The 17,874-nt window shown below is 36.1% G+C and overlaps 4 protein-coding genes across 4 annotated transcripts; all 4 read right to left on the bottom strand.

The window, feature by feature from the left end:
• Positions 1 to 3,833: 3,833 nt before the first annotated feature.
• Positions 3,834 to 4,775, bottom strand: LOC107287586 (olfactory receptor 12D2-like). Its single transcript, XM_015816109.1, has one exon. It carries the CDS (start codon positions 4,773 to 4,775, stop codon positions 3,834 to 3,836), a length of 942 nt encoding a protein of 313 aa, XP_015671595.1.
• Positions 4,776 to 6,742: 1,967 nt separating this feature from the next.
• Positions 6,743 to 7,791, bottom strand: LOC107287587 (olfactory receptor 12D2-like). The gene has a single exon (XM_015816110.1). The coding sequence runs from the start codon at positions 7,703 to 7,705 to the stop codon at positions 6,743 to 6,745; it is 963 nt and encodes a 320-aa protein (XP_015671596.1). The 5' UTR covers positions 7,706 to 7,791.
• Positions 7,792 to 10,598: 2,807 nt separating this feature from the next.
• On the bottom strand, positions 10,599 to 11,540 carry LOC107287588 (olfactory receptor 12D2-like). Its single transcript, XM_015816111.1, has one exon. The coding sequence runs from the start codon at positions 11,538 to 11,540 to the stop codon at positions 10,599 to 10,601; it is 942 nt and encodes a 313-aa protein (XP_015671597.1).
• Positions 11,541 to 13,601: 2,061 nt separating this feature from the next.
• Positions 13,602 to 14,543, bottom strand: LOC107287589 (olfactory receptor 12D2-like). Its single transcript, XM_015816112.1, has one exon. It carries the CDS (start codon positions 14,541 to 14,543, stop codon positions 13,602 to 13,604), a length of 942 nt encoding a protein of 313 aa, XP_015671598.1.
• Between the last annotated feature and the right edge of the window lie 3,331 nt (positions 14,544 to 17,874).

Below are 17,874 nucleotides of genomic sequence, written 5' to 3' on the forward strand. Positions count from 1 at the left end.
CAGAAGGCGGTCTCGGATATAACCAGGTCCAATGCCATGGCGCGCTTTAAAGATGATAATCAACACCTTGAAGCGCACTCGGAAGGCCACAGGCAGCCAGTGCAGCTCGCGCAGTAGCGGCGTTACGTGGGAGCAATGAGTCGCTCCCATCACCGCTCGCGCGGCCGCATTCTGGACTAACTGGAGCCTCCGAGTGCTCTTCAAGGGAAGCCCCATGTAGAGAGCATTACAGTAGTCCAGGCGGGAGGTGACAAGAGCGTGGGTGACTGTGCGCAAGGCATCCCGGTCCAGAAAAGGCCGCAACTGGTGCACCAGGCGCACCCGGTAAAACGCCCCCCTGGCCGCAGCCGCCAACTGGTCTTCCAGTGTCAGCCGTGGATCCAGGAGGACCCCCAAGTTGCGTACCCTCTCCGAGGGGGCCAAAGTTTCGCCCCCTATAGTCAGCGATGGAGTCAGCTGACCATACCTGGGAGCCGGCAACCACAGCCACTCAGTCTTGGAAGGGTTGAGCCTGAGTCTGTTTCTCCCCATCCACACCCGTACGGCCTTCAGACAGTTGCAGGAATTGGAACTGACTAGAACACACACACAGAGAGAGAGAGACACAGACACACACATCCAATTCAAAGGGCTCGCCCTTTGCAATTAAAATTGCAAATGTAATGATAAAATAAATCAAAATTATTTTAAAAAATATAAGGAATTCATACTAAAACTTATAGTAATGTGCTGTGCTGGAGCTGCCCTTGAAGAGTACTCTGAAGCTTCAGCTGGTACAAAATGTGGTGGCACAGGCACAGGCTCATGTGTGCTCTGACAATGAAACATGTTACATCTCTGCTTAGTGAACTGGTTTTGGTTTTCTTCCTGGTGCTATTTTTGACTTTTAGAGAGCATTTGTGTTTTCCCAATCACGTCTGTCCCTCCCATCAGATACAGTCGAAGTGGTATATTTTTGGGATTGGGACTGGGGAGATGGGCCTTTTCTACCATGGTAGACCTCAACCCCCACCCCCACTGAACATAATTCTTCCAAATATGACTGACCCTACTCCTGGTAGATTTGCAGAAATTCCCCAAAACATAGCTTTACAAACAGGCTTGGGAATCTCAAGAAAATGGAGAATTGCTGAGATGGCTACTTGTTTGTAATACAAAAATGCTGTTTTTTAGTCTTTTTTAAAATCAGTATTAATGCCTTTTATTTTGGAATGTTTAAATGTTTGTGGTCTTTTTGTAGCTGTTTTTTTTTATTGCACATTGCCTGGAGTCATGTTTGAGAGATGGACAGCTATATAAATGTGAGGGATAAATAAACAAACAAACAAACAAACAAATAAATAAATAAATATTAAACCACCCAGAGTTACTTGGTAGTGATATGGGAGGCAAATAAATCTAATTAATACATTTGTTTTTTTTAAAAAAGCATTTATGTCTGCTTGATTCCTTGTTATTAGGGATGCTTCTGGTTTGTCTGATTCCACTCTTGACAGAAAAGAAAAGCTTTGATAGAATCAGATATGGAGCAGCAATTCAGCAATCAGAAAATAGTAATTGTAAACCAGTAAACCAGAATCATATGTACATAAGCATTTATACAGAATATTTAAGTTACAGGTAGCCTTCAACTTACAACCATTTGTTTAGCGACTGTTCAAATCACTTAACAAACGTTTTGCTTAGTAATGGAAATATGGTTCTAATTGTGGTCATGGATCAAGGACTAACTGCACAGGGACAAAGTTGAAATTCATTTACAGAGGTTTGATTTTTCCCTCCTGTTCAAAAATGTACAGGATGACCCAGCTGAAGTTATTTGAAGCAGTTTACAATAAAGTACAAAGTAAGGAAAATGAATAGAATATTATGTAAAGAAGTGAACTGATCAATAGTAATCTTCATTCAAGGCCCAAAGACTATCCTCAATGTCTTTCCTACTTGAAGAAGGTTAAGGGATATTTACATGTAAGGGATTGTCTTTAGTGCATAGGGAAGAGTCTCCAATTGAAAATGTCTGTTTCGTGGTCTTATTTTCTGTAAGACTAGAATCCTGGACAGGCAGATAACAAGACCTGGCCAACATTCAGCTTTTTCAAGATAGTTCCTAATATAACCCAAAGTCATGTTGCTTGGGGCTTTATGTATAACTATGCTTAGAGCTTTATGTACAATGATCTATACCTGGTCTTCTTGTACAGTAATTTCAGGAGGAACACAGTTTCTGTATTCCTACCATTTCAGCACACACAAGGATTTACACATGTTAAGATTATTTTGGCTCTCCGCAGAAAACTTCAGAAAATATAATTATCCCAAAGGCCTCCCTGTTCCAGGACTTATATTCTAGTAGAAACAAGAACAAACTACAAAACAATGACAGCAAAATATTTTAATCTTTGATATTAAAGACACCAGGAAATGAAATAGTAGAAAAAATAGACTCCTTTAGCTGGATTCTATTTTTACTGTTTCTTTGATTTCTGAAAACAATTTAAGTTGATGTATACTTCCCAGAAACACATTTCTTATGATAGGTAGAGTTGTAAATATATAAGTAAGTAAGTAATAGAGCCACTTTAGTATAGTGGTTAATGTATCAGGCTAATAACTGACAGATTGTGAGTTCTAGTCCCACTTTAGGCATAAAGAGCCAGCTGTGTGACCTTGGTCCAGTCACTCTCTCTTAGCCCTAGTAAATAGGGCAATAGGGCCATAGCAAACCACTTCTGAAATCTTGTCAAGAAAATTGCAGAGACTTGTCCAGGTAGTCACCATGAATCAACAGTTACTTGAAGACTTGCACAAATAAACAAAACATAAATTCTACTCGAATTTAGTATGGAACAAGTTCTCACAATAATTACATATGTGTCTAGAATAAGGAAAACAAACATTCATTTCTAGGCATGCAAGAGAGAAACATGACAGCAGATTTAGACACATTTCATTGGAAAGACAAGAAATTAGTTGGTTTCTAATTTACATTTAATATTTTTTTAAGGATACTTGAAAATTGTAGTAAAGTAAAATGCAGTTATCTATCTGTACTTAAAGAAATAAACTGAAAACAGTATTTATATATATGAAATTTATTATTATCTATTATATTTTCTCTTCTAACGAAGATGGATGAAGTTAGAATTAATATGGAATTTCACAACAAGCAAAGCTCAAAATGCTTCTCCACTATTCCTCACAGGAAGGAGCTGAATTTTTTATAAGACTAATTTAACTTCTTCTTCAATAAGAATAATGGTTAATCCATTAGTTACTCCATATCAAACTTTTAATATATCACTGCTATATTTTATAAAGTTGCATCCAAATTTATGAAGAAATAGAGGATTATATATAATGTTTGAATAAAATTAATCAGTATAATCAATGCAAGTGAAAAATACCCATTTAGGAATAAGCATAAATTCCACATTTGGAAATGAACAAACTTGCTTGGAGTATAGGTCTAGTATTTTGTTTTTCCAAAAAGTGACATCCATAACATTCAAAAACCTTTGCAGTGCTTTTTAAAATTTCTTTTTTTTCTAGGTTTATAAACATGTAGGTCTACAATGGGAATAATGGTCATATATATCTTTGGAACTAAGTAAAAATGAATTAAAACAAATGGGGACACACATTTGTCAAAAGATATCTGAGTAAACATAGCAAGCTCCTACAGAAATAAGAAAGAATAGGAGATGAAATCTGAATCATTATAACATCACATCAAACAAGGGAGAGCATATAATGAGTTTTCTTAATAAATTCAACCTGAAAAATGCTTTCAAGACATTCATAATTATTTTTTTCTTTTTCACACATAAAGATATTTAGGTCCATTCCAAAGGAAGATTTTTGTTTAAAATCTTTCTTATAGCAAATTTCACTTCTTGATTCCTCAGTGTGTAGATTAGGGGATTTAAAGCTGGTGTGATTGTGCTGTATAACACAGTAATGATCATATCCTTCTTAGAAGAATCACTAGCAGAGGCAACCATATAATTGGAAATTACTGGAATATAGAAAATGGCCACCACACTCAGATGGGATGCACAGGTGGAAAAGGCTTTCCAACGGTTCCGCCATGACTGTACCTTGAAGAAGAGGAAGGAGATGATGTAAAAATAGGAGAGAAGCGTAAAAAAGAAGGGACTCAGAGCAATAAAGCTACTCAGAAGATTCAGCAGGATGAAGTTGAGTGCTGTGCTACTGCAAGCTAACTTCAGGAGAGGCTTGATATCACAAAAAAAGTGTTCAATGAGATTAGGACCACAGAACCACAGCTTAGAGGTCGCTATTGCATGCACCAAGGCATGAAAGAAGCCAGCAGCTAAAGTGGCCCCAGTCAATGTAATACAAGCCCATTTACTCATGATGAGAGTATAACGCAGAGGATGACAGATAGCTACATATCTATCATATGCCATGACGCCCAGCAGCACAGCCTCACTACTGCCCAGGAAGTGGAAGAAGTGCAGCTGAGTGAGGCAGCCAATCAAGGAGATGGACTGATGCTTTCTAAGGAAGCCACTTAGCATTTTTGGCACAGTCACAGTAGAGTAGCATATATCCAAACCAGAAAGGTTTCCTAGAAAAAAATACATGGGGGTGTGAAGCCGAGACTCAGTCAGGATGACTGCCAGGATGGCCCCATTTCCTAATAAACAGGCAATATAGAAAAGCAGGAAAAGTATAAATAGAACTTGTTGCAAACTGTGATCATTTGTTAGACCGAGAAAAATGAATTCAGATACTTCTGTCCAGTTCTTCATTGCTGCAAGTAAGAAAGAAATATAATAGATACGAAAATGAAAAGCCATGTTCTGGAAGACATTTTCCATTCACATAGGAATCAATAATTTGCATTAATTGTTGTTTTGTTATCATTAAAAGGTGAAGGTGTCCCTATCAGTGGTGTCCAACTCTAGGCCAAAATGCTCATTTCTGTTTCTTGGCCAAGGAAGCCATCATCATCCAAAGACAATTTCTGTGGTCATGTGCTAGTGTGGCTATATGCATAACCTGAACAAAACATTAATGGAAAGTTTGAAGAAAAGAATCCATCAATTGTAAAGGAGATGGTTTCTCTATATATTTTGGAAACATCTACTTTCATTTTTGCTGGCTTCCTTGGCCAAGACTGTGAGATACATATATCAAGGTGACAATCTTACTATTTCCATATTGTCTAGGGAATGGCTGTTTAAAATACAACATTAAAATCTTTAAAATACAGCAGTTTGGTTCACCTAGACAGATATAATAGCTCAACTATTTTTGAAATTATTCTTCAGGGATCAGAAGGGTGGCACTTAATTTCTTGATAGCAGTATATAGCATTTTATGAATGAAGATATATTCTTTCAATAATTTTCAGTAGATACTTTGGATGGATTATCCAAAAAACTTAAAGGAAATAATATTCATGTATTTATTAGTTTATGATATTTATGTCTCATCTTTCTCTAAGAGATAACATAAATTATTTGGCAGATCTTCTATTTCTTAGCAGTTCCAGACAATCTGTATATTGAGAAGGCCATGCAAGTCATGGACTAGACATCTATGATTCCATGAATATGAAGAATAGGTAGAGTTTTGAAAATCATTCACATTTCTCTACCTGCATATATTATGGTCTCCTCTTTGTAGTCATTCCCAGATCTGCAGTTCAGCAAGATCAAAATATTTCCCTTTGCTTATATTCCAACAGAATATGCCACTGTCATTCTCTACACAAAAAATTAACAGCACTCATTTAACAATTATTTCATGTGGGAAAATGACTCAGGAGATAACCTATGTATGGTATAATGGTTCTGAAAAATATAACTGATTAAACCTCAAGTGAGATAATGATGATTAAACTGCTCCAATAGGGGAGATAAAAGAAAATTGCCCTGGATCTGAATGGAAACAAATTGCTGAATCCTCTAGGATCAATATTGTTGGAGTGAGGATGCCCTCTGCTAGCATTCCCATATGTGCTTTATGTTTTGGGAAATAATAAAGGCTGGGAGGAGATGAAAGAGGATGAACTATGTACAAACATTGATTTCAAGGATACTAATTCCTCACAATCTGTAGCCCATAAAAAAATATATGAGAAAAAACTATTAATATATAATGTATCACAGAACAGTTGTCAGACTCTTAAAGCATGTATAAAGATTTTAAAAGTCCTAAAATTCAATATATTTTAAACATTTTTGTATAACGAACTGTATTTTAGGTAAATATGTCGATATTTGTTTTCATTATTTATCCCCTTCCTTTATTAGTTTTATAAATAATGCAAGGCGGCAAATATATCTTATACTCCTTATAGTCCTTATACCTTATACTCCTTTCTGTTCCTATTTTCCCCATAACAACAAACTCATGGGATAGGATGGGCTGAGGAAAAGTGACAGGCCAAATATATTTGACATGAAGCCCAAAGGCTACTTAGATCCCTCCAAAAAAGGGGGGTTTGCACCCTCAGAGCTGCTGTCTCCTTTCTACTCCTATTTTCCCCACAACAACAAAGCCATGGCTTAGGATGGGCTGAGGAAGCATTTTTGAGGTTGAATTTATTAAGAAAATTCATTCTGTGCTCTCCCTCCTTTGATATTATGTTATAATAATTCAGTCTGCATCTCCTATTCTTCCATAATTCTGTAGGAGCCTGCTTTGTTTATTGAGATATCTTTTGAGAAATGTGTTTCTTTTAATTTATTTATTAAATAAATTAATTTATTCAATTCCAAAGATATACATGATGGTTATACATGAGAGAGATTTTTTTTTTTAGAATCTTTCTTATAGATGTTTTGACTTCTTGTTTTCTCAGTGTGTAAATCATGGGATTTAAAACTGGTGTAATTATGCTGTATAACACAGACATAATCATATCATTCTCAGAAGAATCACTAGCAGAGGCAATCATATAGTTGGAAAGTACTGGAATATAGAAGATTGCTACCACACTCAGATGGGATGCACAGGTGGAAAACACTTTCCAACGGTTCTGCCATGATTGGACCTTGAAGAAGAGGAAGGAGATAATGTAAAAATAGGAGAGAAGTGTGACAAAGAAGGGACTCACAGCAAAAGGACCAGTGACAAATTTAAGAAGACAGAAGTTGAGAGTTGTGCTACTGCAAACTAATTTGAGGAGGGGTTTGATGTCACAGAAAAAGTGTGCAATGCGATTAGAGCCACAAAACCACAGCTGAGAGGTCACCACTCTATGCATCAAGGCATGAAAAAAGCCAGCAGCCCTTGCGGCCCCAGACGGTGTAATACAAGCCCATTTATTCATGATGAGAGTATAACGCAGAGGATGACAGATAGCTACATATCTATCATATGCCATGACACCCAGCAGCACAGTCTCACTACTGCCCAGGAAGTGGAAGAAGTGCAGCTGAGTGAGGCAGCCAATCAAGGAGATAGACTGATGCTTTCTAAGGAAGCCACTTAGCATTTTGGGCACAGTCACTGTAGAGTAGAACATATCCAAGCAAGAAAGGTTTCCCAGAAAAAAAATAATGGGGTTGTGGAGCGGAGGCTTAGCCAGGATGACTCCCAGGATGGCTCCATTTCCTAATAAACAGACTATATAGAACAGCAGGAAGAGTGTGAAGAGAATCTGTTGTAAGCTGTGGTCCTTTGTTAGACCCAGAAGAGTGAATTCAGAGACTTCTGTCCAGTTTTTCATCTCTGAAAACAAAAAAACAAATGTGGTTAACTATTCTGTAAGGAAACAAAGATTCAGTGCTTGGTAGTAAGATGGGGACTCATGCTATGAATGTTGTTTCTTTCTTTCTATGTTTGTTTGTTTTGCATTCACACATTCAATCTTTAAAAACAATTGATGTTTCAATATCATTGCCAAATGGTTATGTCAAGGGATGCACATATAAAATATTTGGTTTTCCTAATGATTTTGGACATTAAGACATTAATTAGATATTATACTCTTGTGTTTTTTTTTAGAGTGTCAGAAGCAAGAGTGAAAACTGATCTGATTTTTAACATTTTTTTTTCTTCCTGTAATTTTCCGGAAGGGAATTTAAATCTTTCATTTTTTTTTGTACTAGATCCTGACTTAGACTTATAGAGAACTAATATATACTAGTAATATCCAGTGCTTTTTTTGTAAAAAAAAAAAAAAAAGGTGCAGGAACTCACACACATTATACAACCCGCCTTGTCTACCCTACAAGGTTCCATCCAAAAAAGGTGCCGGAACTCCGTTCTGGGTGTTCTATGACAAAAAAAGCCCTGGTAATATCAATTATTCTTTATTAATTGAGAACTTTAATTTATATAAGAAATTATGCCATAGTTTTACTCATTCTCCTTCTTTCCATGGCAAATAAAACAATATAATAATAATAATAATAATAATAATAATAATAATAATAATAATAATAATAATAATAATAATAATAATAATAATGATGATGATGATGATGATGATGATGATGATGATGATGATGATGATGATGATGATGATGATGTTGGAAGAGACCTTGGAGGTCATCTAGTCCAACCCCCTGCTCAGGCAGGAAACCCTATACCATTTCGGACAAATGGCTGTCCAGTCTCTTCTTAAAAACTTCCATTGTTGGAGCATTCACCGCTTCTGGAGGCAGGTTGTTCCACTGGTTAATTGTTCTGTCAGGAAGTTTCTCCTTAGTTCTAGGTTGCTTCTCTCCTTGATTAGTTTCCATATTTTATTTATTTATTTCAATTTTATAAACTATGATTTATCAAAACTGTAAATTGCTGGCAAGATACTGGCCCAACCACAAAATAAAGTATATATTTGTAAGAGGGCAATATTTAGAGAAAGCCATTGTTTGCTTCACTTTTTATTTTATTTGTTTTTCAAATTTGCATTTCTGATTTGCTAAGGCTATGTAAGTATGTCATTCCTTATCCATAGCATACATGGGAAACCAAAAGCACTTTTAAAGTGAATTTTCAATGAATGATGAAATGTAGTAACACAAAATAATTATTTTTGTAGCCCATTTCAAGGATCAGAAATTCAACTGTGAATGGGACACTGAGATGCAAATACCACATCTATATTGCAGTCTTATTATTTCTCTATTACCTAATGAATGCCAATAGGTGCATTAGAAACCATTAAAAAAGAGTTTGGTTAACTTAGACAGATGTAATACCTCAAATATTTTTGCAACTGTTCTTCACAATGTATGTGTCATCTCTGGTTGTTCAGGAATAAAAAGTATGACGCTCAATTTTCAGTAGATGAATGAATTATCAGACGAAATTCAAAAAAACGGTATTCATGTATTTATTTCTTTTATAATATGCAAATGCATCTTTCTCTCAGAGACACAAGGCAATGTAAATTATTCTGCAGCTATTATCTTTCTTAGCAGTTCCAGACAGTCTGCATAATGGGAATGGGAGGTAAATCATGCTAAAGGCAACTATAATTCTATGCATATGAAGAATAGGTAGAATTTTGAAAATAATCCATGTTCTCTTCATGTGCTACCTGGATAGTGGAAGATATTATCTGTTGCATGAGTTATCAACAGAATATTTTTACTGTAAAATGGGAATTCTGAAGAAATGTATTGTATTTAAAAGTATTTGTTTATTAAATTTTAATACTGCCCATCTCTCTTATAAAGCTTGCAGAGTATAAAAAGATAAATAGAAAAAATAATTAAAATATTAAAACTATGCAAATTAAAAATTTAAAATTATACAAAAATCAAGAGTGAGATATGGATGGCATGAAGATGAGATCCCATCAACTACCTCCAGCAGTGTGTGCCCCTTAGGGCCCCAAGGCAACTGATAAAACCATATTCCCTATTAAAACTGTATTAATAACCATATTAATACCAGAAAATGTGTGCAAGGTTTTGACCTCTAGTGACAGAATGTCCTGAGGGTCAGGGCCCCAGCAGAAAATTTATAAATGGTATATGTCAACTTACTTTCCAAAACATCAGAAGACAAGACAAGAAACAATGGATGGAAACTAATCAAGGAGAGAAGCAACCTGGAATTAAGGAAAAACTTCCTAACAATGAGAACAATTAAAAAGTGTAACAGCTTGTCTTTAGAAGTTGTGGGTGCTTCATCACTGGAGGTTTTTAAGAAGAGATTGGACAACTACTTGTCTGATATAGTATAGGGTCCCCTGCTTGAGCAGGGGGTTGGACTAAAAGTTCTCCAAGGTTCATTCCAGCTATATTCTGAATTGGAATTGAATAGGAGTTGTGGATCTAGTTATATACTGGGTCTTGCACCACTGTCTTTCCAGGTGCAAGCTTAAGCCTGTTGTGCCCTCCAGGCACTGAGAAAGGGGAGCCACAGCATTATTAGGTTCACCAGGGTGGAGATGTAAAGCTGTATGTCATCGTACCATAGTGTCAGATGATCTCACCCAGTGTTTTTATATAGATGTTAACAAGGAGCAGTGAGAATACAGAGCTGGAATTATCACTCCTTAATAATGCTGATTGGAACTGGTCTTACAGAAAGGAGCCACACAAAGCAATTAAACTGCTCTGAAGATGCTCATCGTCATTTCTTATGTTCTCCAAAAGTAGAAATATTCAGGTCCTTTTAAATAGGGTGTTTTGAGTTAGAATCTTCCTTATAGCAGATTTGACTTCTTGATTCCTCAAACAGTAAATCAGAGGATTTAAAACTGGTGTAAGTACAGTATATAACAAAGAGATGATAAGGTCTTTCTTAGAAGAACCACTGGTGGAAGCAAGCATGTAGTTGGACAATACTGGAATGTAGAACATTACCACAACAGTCAGGTGAGATGCACAGGTAGAGAAGGCTTTCCAACGATTCTGCCATGATTGGACTTTGAGAAAGAGGAAGGAGATGATGTAAAAATAGGAGAGAAGAGTGAAAAAGAGTAAACAGAAAGCAAAAGAACCAGTGACAGCATTCAGCAAAATAAAACTGAGTGCTGTACTACTGCAGGCTAACTTGAGGAGGGGTTTGATGTCACAGAAAAGATGTGGGACTAGTTTAGGTCCACAGAAACATAGCTGAGAGGTCACCACTGTATGCATCAAGGCATAAGAGAAGCCAGTTGCCCACATGGTCCCAATTAGTGTAAGACAAGTCCATTTATTCATTAGGAGAGTATAACGCAATGGACTACAGATAGCCACATAACGGTCACATGCCATGATGCCTAGAAGCATACCCTCACTAGAGCCCAAGAAGTGGAAGAAGTGCAGCTGAGTGAGGCAGCCAGTAAAGGAGATTGACTGATTCTTTCTAAGGAAGCCACTTAGTATTGTTGGCACAGTCACTGTTGAGTAGCATATATCCAAACCAGAAAGGTTCCCCAGAAAAAAATACATGGGGGTGTGGAGCTGAGGCTCAGCCAGGGTGATTCCCAGGATGGCCCCATTTCCTAATAAACAGGCTATATAGAGAAGCAGGAAAAAGGTGAAGAGAACCTGTTGCAGCCTGTGATCCTTTATTAGACCCAGGAGAATAAATTCAGACACCTCTGTCCAGTTCTTCATCTCTATAAATAGGAAAAAAATAGTTATTTGAGAAAGGATCACAATGCTAGATATAGCAATGTAAAATCATTTTCTAAACAGTATTTGACATTCAGTCATGGCACCTTATTAAAATTCACTCACTTCAAAAACTTTACATTTTCATATATTAGATTTGTTTTGTTTTGGGATTAGGTTCTTGTTTGCTTGTTTGTCTATACTGTAAAATGAAATTGAAGGAAGTGACCTGCTTGCTTTCTACTTTTTTGTCTTTTTTCTTATGAGTGCATGGTACAGATCATGGAATATTTCATTTTATCCAGATTTGTTTCATTGTCAAAATTAAGATTGTGAAATAAAACAAAGTAAAGATAAAGGGAGAGTAAAGACAGAAAAAGAGATTCAAATTCACTCTGTACAAAAGTTTATGACTTCCTACATTTACGGTTAGATTTGTTGTGTTTGTTTGTATATGTATTTGTTTAATGCAATAGATTTGTAGATGTTGTGTCCCTCTACTGTACATCAACTAATGAAATTGAATTGGGTCACCTGCTTGCTCTCTACGTTTGGTCACTTCTCATGTGAGTACAACAGTCAGAAGATGAAATACTTCATTTTATCCAGATTTACTTTCATGCCCAAAATTGAGATTGTGAAATAAAATGAAATATAGGCAAAGAGAGAGTAAAGAAAGACAGTAATTGTATTTGAAGGTAAGAAAGGAAAACAGTGGGTGTGATAAAAGAAAAAAAGCAAAATTTGATTCATAACATAGAACTAAGTAATATATATATATTTCAAGTGGATTTACAATGAATGATGAAATTCAGTAATATCAATTATTTTTATAGTCCATTTCAAGGATTTGAAGATTACATTGTAAATGGGACACTGAGATGCAAATAACAAGGGCTATATCTTACTATTTAGAAACCTTTAAAATACAGGAGTTAAGTTCACCTAGATAGATATAATAAACTCAACTTTTTGTGCAATCTTTCTTCATATCTATCAGCAATTGTGGTTCAGGGATAAAAAGGGTAACACTCAGTTTCCTAGTAACAGCTTTGTATGTTATGCATGAACATATATTCTTCCAACCATTTTCAGCAGATACTATACTATGGATGAATTATTAGATGAAACTTAAAGGAAATAATATTTATCTATTAGTTTATAATATTCATATCCCATCTTTCCCTTGGGGACACATGGCAACATGAATGATTCTACAGATATTCTCTTTCTTAGCAATTCCAAACAATCTGCATACTGGTCATGCTCAAGGCAACTACAATTCTATGAACATGAAGAATAGATAGAAATTTCAGCTCCTACCAGGATAGGCCATGGTCTTCTGCATGTAGCCATTCCCACATATGCAGATAAACACAATCAAAATGTTTCCCTCTGTTTATATATATATATAAAAATATGCCACTGTCATTCTCTACAATACCTTTTAACAACACTAATTTAGCAGAGCTTTTTGAGTCTTGGGACATATACAGTATATGCTATAATAGATTTGGAAAATATAGCTGATTAAAACTCAGGGGAGATAATAATGATTAAAGTACTCCAATATGAAAAATAAAGGAAAATTACCAAGGATCTGAACAGAAGCAAATTGCTGTATCCTTCAGAATGGGCATTGGTAAAATATGAATGCCTTCTGAAAGCATTCCATTCTCTGCTCAAACTTTTGAAAAATAATTGAAAGGACACAGCAGAATAGGATGAGTTGTATACAAAATTTATTTCAGAGTATACAATAGAGCACAGGTGTCAAACTTGCCACGTCATGTGATGTGTTGCGACCTATCACAACTTTTTTCGCATTGCCGGAAGTGGGGTGGGTGCGGCCTCCGCATGATGCCTTTTCTCCTTTCCTGACATATTGAATTCTGGATATCTTTGAAAGGTAAGTGAGCAATAGGAGATTGGTTCAAGAAGGCCCAACCAGCTTCGGGGACTGAAGGTGAACTTACTTTTCATGTTTCCAATGAGACTTCCAAAAATCAAGTTTTCCCATTCAAAGAAATTCTAATGTTACATCTGTAACATTCCTCTATGTGTTTATGTTCCTCTAGAAGGAGATTTTCTGCATAGGATTTTTCTTAGAGCAGATTTGACCTCTTGATTTCTCAAAGTGTAAATCAAAGGATTTAAAACTGGAGTGCAGACACTATACAGCAGAGTCATGCTCATCTCCCTTTCAGCAGATTCAGCAGCAGAGCTAAGAATATAATTAAAAATAACAGGGATGTACAAAAGAGCCACAACTGTCAGGTGGGAAGCACAGGTGGAGAAAGCTTTCCAACGGTTCTGCCACAACCCGGTTTTGAAAAAGAGGAATGTGACAATGTAAAGATAGGACAAGAGAGTAAGGAAAAAAGAGGTCAGAGCAATACCACTAGTGACAACATTAAGAAGTGTGAGGTTTAGGACTGTGCTGCTGCAAGCCAACATGAGGAGAGGTTTGATGTCACAAAAAAAGTGCTGGATAAGATTAGGACCACAAAACCATGCCTGGGAGGTCACCACTGTATGCATCAGGGCATGAAAGAAACCAATGGCCCAGGTGGCCCCAACTAGCATAACACAAGTCAATTTATTCATGATAATGGTATAACGCAAAGGATTACATATGGCTACATAACGGTCAAATGCCATGACAGCCAAAAGCATGCCCTCACTGCTGCCCAGGAAGTGAAAGAAATGCAGCTGAGTGAGGCAGCCAACAAAGGAAATAGTTTGTTGCTCTGTTATGAACCCAGTCAACATTTTTGGCACAATTACTGTAGAACAACATATATCCAAAAATGACAGATGCCCTAGGAAAAAATACATGGGGGTGTGTAATCGTGGTCCAACAAAGGTAACTACTAAGATGGCTCCATTTCCAAACAAGCAAGTCTGGTACAGCAGTAGAAAAACTGTGAAGAGAACCTGTTGCTGTGTGTGGTCATTTGTTAAGCCTAGGAGAATGAATTCGGACACCTCCGTCCAATTTTCCATTTCTGTATGAATGAAAAAACAATAACACATGAATGTTGGAAAATAGTTCCATAGCAGAATGAGACACTTTAAAGAAAAATGGATGTGCTGTGATGGGTATAAACATTGAAACTCTTTCCCTTACCTTAATTATGATTAATAATAAATATTAATCATTCTATAAGAATACTAGTATATTATAGTATTCATATACTATTATAAACAGAATACTCTCATTAGACAGAATTGAAATCATAGCTAAGGAAGATAGCTATGATATATAAGCAGGATGAATGCTTGTAATGTTCCATATGTTATTTTAATTTTAATTTTAATTTTAATTTTAATTTTAATTTTAATTTTAATTTTAATTTTAATTATAATTTTAATTATTTTAATTTTAATTTATTTTAAGTTTAAGTTTAAGTTTTAATTATTATTTTAATTTTAATTTTAATAATTTTAATTTTAATTATTGATCATCGCACAGTCAGCCAGATGTTCAGACTGGTTGTTATTATTATTATTATTATTATTATTATTGTTGTTGTTGTTGTTGTTGTTATTATTATTACTATTACTACTACTACTACTACTACTACTATTATTATTATTATTATTATTATTATTATTATTATTATTATTATTATTATTATTATATTGTCTTCAAATAATTTCTGGCAAGTGCCTGGATTAATCTCTACTGTTTTCTTGGTAAGATTTCAGAAGTGGAAACCTCCCGTTACTACTTATGCTGCTGCATTCTGAACCAGCTGCAACTTCCATATTGTCTTCAACTCAAGAGGCCCAATGTACAATGTGTTACAATAATTCAGTCATAAAGCTAAGGCAGGACTAGAATTCACAATCTCCTGGTTTCTAATCTAATCTAATATTTTAATACTACACCAAATGGCTCTCTACAAATAATTATCTACTTTAATCCTGCTCATTTGAAACACATCAGTGCAACCATAATAATTTCATTAAATGTTTATAAAATGTCCATCATTTTCTGTATTTTTTTCAATAAAATCTTTACATCTTCTTTTCTTATTAAAATTTAGAGAGAAGAAGAGAAAGACAGATACAGAAAGATGTGTTAGCAGATAAATGTCTTTTGAGTTTTTAGTATAGAACCAAAAGAGAGTTTTCGGTCCAATGTCCCCTGGCTGTTTCTTCTCGTTGTACTCAGCCACAGTGGGTTTAAATATGTGAAATAATAATAAAAAGGTCCATTCCAGATGACATATTGATCATAACTTCCCTGTGCAATTTTCAAACCACAGCTCTTAGTATGCTCTTCAAACGTGCAGCAGAAGGAATTGAAAATGTTCCCTACAATTTACCTATGTTAAATATGATTTCCAGCATTTATTTTTAACCTTAAAACTATGTCAGAGTTTTGATTTATTAAACCTCTCTTATTTCTCTCTCTCACACACATATCCCCAAAAGTGGACAACTGATGTGTCTGTAGTGGAAGCTACAGAACATCCTCTAATCAACATTTTTCTATTGACCTTAAGTGGTGGCATTCAGAGTGATGTGTCTCCTGATTTTTGCCTTCTTCTTGCACTGGCTAAGATCTTCTCTGCCTAAATGGATGAGATATAATGGTAATAACCCATGCCCAGCATCTCAAGCAAGCTTAGTAAGGAAGCTACATTTGTTGAGCTTTCAACACTGTATCTTGGTTTACAGTTTTATATATTAATCTATGATTATGGGTGCATGTTGACATTTTTGTCTCATTTTATCCAGGGAATGATCCCATAGTTAAAGAAAACACCTGTTTTCCAAATCATTCCTCTAGCACAGGAGTGTCAAACTGCCAGCCCGCAGGCTGGATGCGTCATAGGAAAACCGTACCCACCCCGTTGCCGGCAATGGAAAAAAAAGTTGTGATATATCATGACACATCACATGACATTGCAAGTTTGACACCCCTGCTCTAGCAGTATAAACACATTTTTAATGCAAATAGCTGCTCAGGAAAAGTTTTTAACAAAGTGGAATTCCATGTTATAATCCACTAACCTCTGTGAACTAATCTGCAGTTTAAGATCTAAATAAGGTTACTGAACAGTTGAAAGATTTATTCTTTACTATGGGCTCTTCTCTTAGGGGGAGCCTGGAACCCCCACACAGTGTGTCCCCAGGTGGCGGATTGGAGGGCCCTACCTATTATACTGTAATGGTGGGTTGGAGGGAATCAAATACCTCCCGTGGACCAACAGGCCTGGTGAGTGGCAGCTGGCTCCCCAGTATCGACTGAACGCAGAGACCATATTGGTTGGAACGGATTCAGAAGAACAGCACACTGTGTGGTGGCAGCCACTTGAACAGCATGTGCACAGCGTGTGCACATCCTCATCTAAGATAATTTCCCCCTCTTTGTCAACTAAGTTGTTGGTTTTCTTTTTGTAGAGGCCTGCTGCTTCTTTCACTTTTTTGTGTAAACGAGGTCCAGGCAGAAGAAGAACATTGTGGCTTCAAAATCTAAGGGACTGGTTTGGACAAAACTCAGCAGCCCTTTTTCGTATGGCTGCTGATAAAAACAGGATCGCCAACATGATCGCCAATGTCCGATAATGGATATGGCAGCAGCAGCAGCAGCAGCAGCAGCAGCAGCAGCAGCAGCAGCAGCAGCAGCAGCAGCAGCAGCAGCAGAAGAAGAAGAAGAAGAAGAAGAAGAAGAAGAAGAAGAAGAAGAAGAAGAAGAAGAAGAAGAAGAAGAAGAAGAAGAAGAAGAAGAAGAAGAATGGGCTCTTGGTAAAGAGCACATCAGAAAGTGGTGGACTTCATCAGTTCACATTCTTTCTACTGTATATTCACAAGCTTATGCTTATCATATCTGTTTTTCTGATTCTCCACCATAAAACTTGCAGTTTTATGCAAGTTTATGAAGTGAAATTACACACACACATACACATATCCATACATATATTTCCGAACACCCTCAGTTACTTGTAGTCTACAAAACCTAAACTGAGGTTTCTACTTTTACATTGTTTTCTTCCTCTAAATGGCAATACAAGCTTTTAGCTTACGATTCCTTTCTTTGTACAATATGAGATAAAAGAAAAAACATAAATGAACATGTGAATCATATGAAATAAAATGTGTAAACCTTCACAATGAGAAAAAAAATCAAGGAGTTGTAAGCAGCCTTAAGTAAGAAATGATTTGCTCCTAAAGTTCATACCTGGATAGATTGCATTTTTTGTTCATTCATACAATCAATGCATTCAGGCAATCACAATGAGACATTGTTGTTTCTATTCTATTGCTGAAGTTAAAAGAAATTGTATTGTCTCTGTTCTGTTTAAAAGCACCATATTATCAGTAC

The sequence above is a fragment of the Protobothrops mucrosquamatus genome, unplaced genomic scaffold, assembly GCF_001527695.2.
Source record: "Protobothrops mucrosquamatus isolate PMUCROS unplaced genomic scaffold, P.Mucros_1.0 scaffold400, whole genome shotgun sequence".
Taxonomy (NCBI): Eukaryota; Metazoa; Chordata; class Lepidosauria; order Squamata; family Viperidae; genus Protobothrops; species Protobothrops mucrosquamatus.